The sequence below is a fragment of the Sander lucioperca genome, chromosome 9 (genome assembly GCF_008315115.2).
Source record: "Sander lucioperca isolate FBNREF2018 chromosome 9, SLUC_FBN_1.2, whole genome shotgun sequence".
In the NCBI taxonomy this organism is placed as follows: domain Eukaryota; kingdom Metazoa; phylum Chordata; class Actinopteri; order Perciformes; family Percidae; genus Sander; species Sander lucioperca.
The window spans coordinates 3,188,270-3,197,255 of NC_050181.1; the positions used below are offsets into that span (position 1 = coordinate 3,188,270).

The 8,986-nt window shown below is 38.8% G+C and overlaps 1 protein-coding gene across 1 annotated transcript; it reads left to right on the forward strand.

Moving 5' to 3' along the window:
* The first annotated feature begins 2,956 nt into the window (after positions 1-2,956).
* rgs18 (regulator of G protein signaling 18) lies at positions 2,957-7,968 on the forward strand. Its single transcript, XM_031294434.2, has 5 exons — positions 2,957-3,220; positions 3,709-3,813; positions 4,013-4,074; positions 4,632-4,798; positions 6,205-7,968. The coding sequence occupies exons 1-5, from the start codon at positions 3,099-3,101 to the stop codon at positions 6,457-6,459; spliced, it is 711 nt and encodes a 236-aa protein (XP_031150294.1). The 5' UTR covers positions 2,957-3,098; the 3' UTR covers positions 6,460-7,968.
* Positions 7,969-8,986: the final 1,018 nt, after the last annotated feature.

The following is an 8,986-nucleotide window of genomic DNA, read 5'->3' on the forward strand; positions in this document are numbered from 1 at the left end:
TCTAGTTGACTGTACACCAACTCATATTCAGCCCACATTGTAACCAAGAGAAAACACCAAGCTCAGCACAGCAGGGAGTGGGGAGTGATGATGATAACCTTCCCTCGGTGGAAATGTAGGCTTAGAGACTATAGGTGGATGCTGGCATTGAGTGCAGCAGCGATCTGGAGTTGACGGCCTGAACTAGCTCCCAGGTTTTCTCCATTTATGGGCAGAAGTGGAAGTCCTTCTCAGTCCTTCCCAATCTGAAATCATGCATGGGTGAATGGTGAATTTTAATTCCAAGCTGACATACATTTTCTCAGATAAAACTTTTTTCTTATAATCATTCAAAGAATGAATGACTGGATAACGGTGGGATAGAAGCTTATAATAATTCAAAGTCAATGTGATTTAATAGAATGAATAATGTGCCACTTGATGAACAGAAACAGAAGAAGTTCTTCAGTCATCCATCCTGGTTTTGACATACTGTATCCTCTCAGGAAATATCAATGCCTCATCGATGCCCAGCCTCAAACCCAAATGTGCTTTCTCTTCATCACACTTGCAGTGTCCTGTTTTCAGATGAAAGCAATCCCACTGAGACATATTGTTAATTTGGTATTTGAATGCGTAAATGCAAATGGATATTGCAAATTATGTAGACTTCATTTTGAAGGAATTTCAAACAATAACTTTTTTTCTTGTTATTGGTTTGTTTGTAGTTTTCTCTGTGTTTGTATGTGTCTTGCTGGTTCCACGGGGTCTGTAATGTTTTCAATTTAATTTCTTTCTTGTCTGACTTTACTGTGTTTTCAATGACAAAATGTGCAGACATGCCAGGCAGACTAGACTTACGTGAACAGATGTTTTCAGACAGGAAGTAACAACACCCCTCCTTCCCCCTTCACACGTGTCAGCAGTTTCAACTCCATCACTTCCCCTTTCATCTAGCAACATCCAAAACATATAAAGATATATTTGCATATTATCGCTACCTACAGATGTACAGTTGTGTTTAGTGATGCCATAATCCAGGAACAAAATGAGGACACTCATGCAATGCTGGGCACACATTTGCAGTTAACCAATACACCATGTTATTTTCTTTATTAGTGTAATGGTTGTGTTCAAACAATATTTAATAATAAGTTCACTGACACTTCAGACAAACTGTTTACCCCTGAGCTAAATTGCTTTTAGACAAATCTCTTCACTGTCAACACATGCAGAAGCACAGTCTCTGTTTTTCCGTCAGTCTTTGCTAACAATGTGTAATCACATTACATGGAGAACCAAACAGAAGACTTGGTGCTGGTAGTTACATAATTAAAAATGTAGATGGAAATATTAGGCTATTTCAAAATGATCAAATAACACAATCCTAATCTTTTGTGCCCAGCTGGCAGGAGAACTTCCCTGGCTCTGTGTGTGTATTGATTTTGTTGGTTTTCTCATCTGGTATGTTGACAAGAGGCAAATACATGCAGCGAAGCTAAATGACTGCTATTTATTTTGGTTTCAGTGATTCAGCAGTGTTTACCTGAAGGGAAAAGGATACTGCAGCTTCAGTTTATCGGCCCACTGGGTTGTAGCTGCACACACGCCTTTGCAGTGCAGAATTTGTCTCTTTTAATCAATGGGTGTTATTTTAATGTGAGGATAGAGAAAGGTTTTGATTTAGCCTGAAGTTACACGGGTGCATGACAAGTAAAGAGAATTTTCACCTTGCTGTACGTGTGCGACCACTGAACTGTGTAGTATAGTAAGTTACCAGCTGTAGCTAGCTGCTAGTTAGCAACCTATGCACTAACCGTGTGTGTGCGGAGCGTGCTTGTGCTGTCAGTGTGTGACAGCTCAAAACTTACCAAACTTTCCACAATTTTCCTCCAGACCATGAAGACTCATGAAGTTTGACATATCATCGAAATTTTCACTCAAGTTAAAGCATTTTCAAATCTTGTGGACACATCTTCACATCAATTTGCACCACCACGGGCAAATTTGCATCTCTGCGATGGTGGCTTTGCAAAATGGTCTCTGGAAGGAACTTGTTTTGGTGGAACATTTGCACCCCGATAAAAGAAAACGCCACATATACATACATATATATATGTATGTATATGTGGCGTTTTCTTTTATCGGGGTGCAAATGTGGCCCGTCGGATGTTAAACTCCGATTTAAGGTGAGCATAGAGAATACAGCCTTCTGGTGTCAAACTCTGCACATGGGTTAGGATTAGGGTTCTGCACAGTGAAGGTCAAACATCCAAGTGATTTAACAATAAGCAAAACACGTTTTTGAGTTGAGGGTGACTGAAAAGAACTCTAAATTAAGTTACTTGTTCATTATGGTATACCTACTGTTTTTTTCCCCAGCACTTTATTAATTTGTTGTCAGAACTAGAGAAAAATTGTCAAGGCCCTTTACTGACCCCCTTCGATCTCTCTCTAACAGAGACATCACATTTGTCTCCATCTGCCCCAGAACGCACCTATTACCTGTTGCTTTCCACTGTGTCACAGTGAGTTTGTCTTTCTCCATTAAGGTTCTGATGTTCTCTGCGCTGACACATTTTATTATTCATTACATTTCATTATTTCTCTGCAGTGTCTGTCCTTGCTGCTGATCCATGTGGAATCACAGAATACCCCCAAGATCTCACACAAGAAGACATCTATTAACAGCAGCAATGAGAGTGTATAAACAAAATCTACAAAAATTCTGACAACACAAGTTGGTTCAATGTTACCTGAGTTTTTTTAGGTCATAATAGCTTCAGTACAATATGTTATTGTAAAACTGTAAGATATTACCTCAAGCAAAAACAAACAAACAAAAGAAAAATTATTGAATGAGTGTAGCCAGCTGTCTTTTTCAAATTTCTAAATAAAAAGTTGACAGGATGTTGAACCCAGGGGGTTTCTATTTCACTGATGGAGCTGTTAGCAGTAAGTGGTTACACCATTACAGGAAGTAGAGCAAAAGGTATGGGAAATGAAATGCGAGCAGCATTTTATAAAAGACGAGGTGTATCATCGAGTGATGGGTTAAAAAGATTTCAAAGAGCTATTTTTGTCCTGCCGCTTCGCACACCAGATACAGACAGAACAGCATGGAGACACTTCTTTTTCTATTTCCTCAATTCAACTACATGGCCCCAAAGGAGGAAGCATATTTTAAAATGTTTGGTCCAGAAGACTTGCAGGCACCAAAGATGAAGGACGATACTAGCAGGTTGGTGTGTGAAACTCAGTTGTTTTAAAATGTTTACTTGATTTGGGAATAAATAATTTCAGATGTCAGAAATGTGAGAAGTGCAACTTTTATCATGAGAAGAATAGAAACAATGGTTTCTTTCTGCATAGAAAAGTCTTATCTTACTCAAAAGTAGCATGATACTGCATCATAGCTATGTGATGTTTCAATATAATACATTTGAAAGCCACTACAGCTGACACCATGTATGGCTGTTAGACTTTTGAAAGCTGTCCTCGATGATGAGTCTCTGCTGCCTTTTGGTTCACATTTACAAGGGGGGACTTGTCTTGCAATTTGTATTGGACCACAAAGAACAGCTAATGTGTAATTTATAGCACGTCTTGTGAATACTTTAGAAATGTGTCTGTGAGGAGTAATTCTCTAATAAGTTGCTGATTTGGGGAACAGTGCCACAGTTGCACTGTACAGTTTGTGGAACTTGATGTATTTTCTCCTGTTTGCAGACAGAAAGACAAGGAGAGGAAGAGCCGACTAAGCCTTTTTCTCACCAAGTCAGGCTCTCATGAAAATGTCAGTCCCCATAAAAAGACAAATACGACATCCAGCAAGTGAGGCAAAATCCATTAATTTCACATACACGCAATGTTGTGTTTGACAAGTATTATTCATTTTTAACCCTGGTTCCAGCACCCTTCGTGACTCATTGCACACTTATAGAAACATGGCATCTCGACGTGTCACGAGAATCAAAAAAATGTCTTGCTGCATCGTTAGGAAAGGGCTGACCATATCTCTGATATTTTTCAGCATCTCACCAGAGGCAGCTTTGCAATGGAGTGACTCCTTTGAAGAACTGCTGAAGCACTCAGGTCAGATTAATGCCCAAAACCTCTCAAGAACGTTGAGTCGAATTGCCGTCCAAAACAGTTTCTTCTGCTGTTAATCAGTTTGCTCCATTTTAATTGTAAACTGTTAAGATGTGCTAAAGGCAATAAATAGTTAAAGGAGAGAGCAGTGGTAGTTTCACTACAACTTTTAATGTTTGTTTGCACGGATAGTAATCCAGAAACTGTGCAACTTCCTCATAAGCACAGAAGTTGCATTTTAGTGCTAGACTGAAACACTGTAAACCACTGTATGTGCTCCTTTGGAAATGGTTTATGCTATATTATAAAAACAATAATACTGTCTAAGTATATTTAAACTATTAAGGGGTTCTATATAATGTATTTATTTGTACAGTAGACGCCATTTTAGTGACTTTGGGATAAGGAAGTTATGGAGAATCTATGCCTCCTTATTTGAGCTTTGTTTACCCAACAGGCTCAAAAAAAAAAAAACAGATTCTGTATTGAACAGTATTCTGTCTTTGTATTGTGTCATTCTAGTAACCAACAGTGTGTGTTTGTCTGTTTCTCTACATCAGATGGGTTGGAAAGCTTCTCTCAGTTCCTCAGGACAGAGTTCAGTGAAGAAAACATTGAGTTCTGGTTGGCCTGTGAAGAATACAAGACCATTGATTCTGAGACGAAGCTGCTGTCCAAAGCCAAATATATTTATGCAGTTTATATTGAATCGGAGGCCCCTAAAGAGGTATGATGTGGCATGTTTATTTATCATTAACTGTACAGATGAAATGCTGCATAATAGGCTATAAAGTGGAGCTGCAAAGGCTTAAACAACCCCTACGGCTTAACATTTTCTTTTGCTTTTCTTTTGTCACTGAGTGCTGTTGGAGGTTTGAAATATTTATGCCATTGTATAAAAATAACAGTGGGCAAATTCTTTAGCACTACATAGTCATGAGCCTGCAGCAGGTTGACCTTTGTGAACAATCGTTAGGAGCAGCAGCTCGCTTAGTGCATGCACTACTGCAAAGCAGGTCGGGTTATGTGTGTGCGAGACAGTCACAGATTCAAAAGTTTCCATTCGCTTTGCGAGGATGATGCGACCATCATCCGATATGCTTTCATGGCCTGCAGCAGATCTGACCGTTAAGAGTTTGGTGTCTGGTTTGAGGTTTTGACATTCCTCTGCAGAACTGGAGAGAGCATCACCCACACACTTTCAGTCAAAGATGAATGTCTTTGTAAATATGGAGCATGCTGCACTAACATGAAAGTGTGTACCAGCTTGAGTGATTTGCAGAGAGACACAAATGTAAATGGATCTGACCTTTAATATTGATGGCGGGAGAGTTGCAGTTTGATGCACATGAATATTTTGAGAGCTGTTTTAGTGATTATTTTTATTGCTGTGTGAGAAGCTTCAGCGCTGTTTGTCTTTTAAAGAAAAGCTTCCAGTTTAAAGATGATTCACATTCACAAAAGCAGGCACCAGACAATTAACATCCATTTCTGTGACAATATCCATGTGTGGCAGTGATTGCTTGTATGAGCTTTAAACTCAAATTAGCTTTAGGTCACTTAGTGCCAATAAAACAGAGAATCTCTCCTTCAAGTCTCAGTCTTATCCATCACAAAAAAGAGCAGGGCAATAAATAACAGATTTGTTAGCTTTGGTTTCACCTTCATTGATTCCACCTTTAGAAAAACTATTAAATCCAAGAACTTGATGAGAGAACAAGCATCGAAAAGGATCTTGACAGAGGGAAATGACTGAAATGTGCAATAATGAAATATAAAAGTTTACATCTGATGTCATGTGTGTAATCTTTTAAAAAATGCAGATGATGATTTTCTCCACTGTTTCAAGTGGCTCTACTTTACACTGCGCCCAATGTGGACCTTGGGATTTCCCATTTCTTCTCGGCACTATCTGACGTACTCTCAACACATTTACTAGGCACTGTATGTAACTCATGTTCTGTTATTGTGTTGTTCTAAACTTTATTGGAATCCTGACACAAACACCTAAATCATGCATTTAGATCGAGACAAAAGTGGGCATCATTATATATGGCATTCCTTTAGTACAGATTTCATGTATCTAGTTGCTCTGCATTATTTTTCAATATGTTCTAATTTCTCTTCTCTCAGGTTAACATTGACTACAACACCAAGATGGCCATTCAGAAGGTCATAGCGCAGCCTACAAAGAGCTGTTTTGAAGCAGCCCAGATGAAAGTCTACAGCCTGATGAAAAAGGACTCCTACCCCAGGTTCCTCCACTCTGACATTTATCTGCGTCTCACCAGGAGGAAAGGCCCGGGGGCCACCATGTTTCGCAGAAGGTCACGGTCCTGTGTGTTCAACGACAGGGGCGAGGCCACAACTGAACCTTCGGCCTGGTAGTGGTAACATTGCACGGTTAATCGCTCATGCTGCGAAACAGATTATTATATGATGAAATGATCTGTGATTAGCACAACTGTTGAAACATAAAGATTGGTGCGGAGGCTTATTTAAGCAGGTTTGCTTCTGCAGAGTGTGTTATTTTTTATAACCACGGGCGTCACAGTGGATTATCCTACTTACATATGGCAGCTTGCCAACAATTAACAATTTAAAGAAATAGTTTGACATTTTTTGCTGACAGATAAAAAGATTGATATCACTCTCCAGCCTATATGGTAAATATAAAGCTATGGCCGAGTGGTTAGCTTAGCTTAGATAAAGACTGGCTCTGGTGAAGATCCCTAATGTGCACGTTAAATCTTTTTTGTCTTATCTGTGCAAAAACCTAAGAGTAAAAATGACACGTTGCAGTGTTACGGGGGATTATGTGCCAGACTATTTCTTGCCCTGGCGCAATAACTTCCTGAAGCCTTCGCTGGTTGCCTGACAACCTCACAGTGATGAAAACACTCAAGGACATTTGGCTATCTGTTTCCCCTCATTTTCAGTCTTTCTGCTAAGCTAAACTAACTGGCTGCTGGCAGTAGCTTTTTTATCTATCATACATAGTGGTATTAATCTTTTTCTTCTACTCATCTCGGCAGGAAAGTGAATAAGCATATTTCCCAAGGTGTCGAACTGTAAGTACTTTACTACACAGCTGGATAACAGCTGACACCATTAGCCCTTCAGCCATAAGAATATGTTCAGAATTGTTATGAGGCCACTACGTCAGAGCCATGTGGTTAACTGGAAATAATGGACACCCTCTGGCCAATCAGAGCTGAGTATTCTCTGTGACCATGGTATAAAACCAGATAACTCACTTTGCACTTGTGGAACAATCTTTCCATTCTCTTTCTCGGAGGCACTGCGCTCCTTGTGGATTGAACCTTTCTTGATGATTTTTATATTTCCTCAAATCTTGCAAAACTTGAATGACAGTGGGGTGGTTAGAGACCGAATCTCAGAATCGCAGCTGAAGTGCCTCCATGCTACTGACACATTGAGGCCCCTCTCCTGATTTCTGACACATTACACTTCAATTGCTTTGTCTTCCAATCCAGTAATAGCACCTTATACACCCATAATACAGTTGATATTACGTACAAGCTAATTTGACCATATCTCATTAAAATGGATTCATGATTTTATCTCTCACACTCTCCAACTCCTTCCAGACTAACTTGCAGTGAAAGCTTGCAGCCACGGTGACTGCAAAGCACTGAAACTTTTTAATGAGGGATATATATCTCTCATTTCTGTTACGAATTCAAAAGTAACCCATTTTCATACACAGAAAATGCATATATCTTATTTGAATACTAATATGACATATTAACTAGAATTGCTGTTTTTCAGTTTGCAACCATCTAATATAATTTATGTATAACTATGCTCATACGTTGCCTTGCAGTTGTAAAATGCACAAACTAAATTCAAATAAACACTTTATTATAAAAGCTGTTTTATTGAGGCATTTTGTGTCATTAATTAGTTTGAATGTCCACATCTAAATATGACAAGTGAAGGCATGTGTGCATAATACACTAGTGGGAAAATTGTGATCATGTGCAGCTCCTTATTCCAAATTGTTGAAAAATGAATAGTCCTTATCAACTCCAACCACGCTAGCACAGAATAATTAATGTTACTGTATATGTATGCAGAAGTTATACTTCTTACAAAGAAGTAAAAATACATATTACATATTAATTGAAAACTGCCATATTAATTGAAAACTGCCAGTGATCCCACTGAGTTGTCTCGCAAACTGTTGAATATGTATGGAGAAAAAAATACACTAATTACAGTTGCACAGCATAAAGCTTCACATGTACATACAGCGCTGGTTTATCTCATTAACACAGATGACATGGTTGTAGCCTTTAGAGTCCATCTCAGCCCAGATTACTATAATTTTACAAAAAAGAAACGGTATTGAATACTTTACAGTTCACACTAATTATGCATCCACAGTGCCATAAGCTGCAGTTCCTGCTGTCCTCTCACACACAAATAGTCAAAGAAGAGAGGGAAAACATAACGTGTTAACAAAGGTAGGAGCTCAGCTGGCCTGCCAAATTCAACACAGTTTAAGATTAGTTGCCCGCTAAGAATTTCGCTGGCAGATTTCTTGTTTCTTTCCCATTGGTATTTAAATGTGGGACTCAAGTCTGCTCTAAAAGCTTCTGAAATCATCCACGAGTTAAAGATGTATTGTAGAGCCGCAAGGAGGGAAACAAAAGAGTAAGAAAGCAGTTTGCCTGGAGATATGAGGCTTGTAAAACAAGATGAATACCAGTCTAAGAGGAGTTTAAAACAAATATTTTTATTGTAAGGTGTCTAATAGTGGAGTTTTACATGGGTTTTCTTTTTAAGATTCCTCAATCTATGTCAAAGTCTATCAGTAGTTTTGCACTTTTGGCCTCTGCTATTCAAACTTTTACACCACAGATTCCCATTTTGAAAAAACAGCTTGTCT

Bases quoted from the DNA above. Each gene is read 5' to 3' on its own strand.
- rgs18 (XM_031294434.2), top strand. From the start codon at position 3,099: ATGGAGACACTTCTTTTTCTATTTCCTCAATTCAACTACATGGCCCCA. The intron at 3,221-3,708 runs GTTGGTGTGTGA...TCCTGTTTGCAG, and splicing joins ATGAAGGACGATACTAGCAG to ACAGAAAGACAAGGAGAGGA. The intron at 3,814-4,012 runs GTGAGGCAAAAT...GATATTTTTCAG, and splicing joins ACAAATACGACATCCAGCAA to CATCTCACCAGAGGCAGCTT.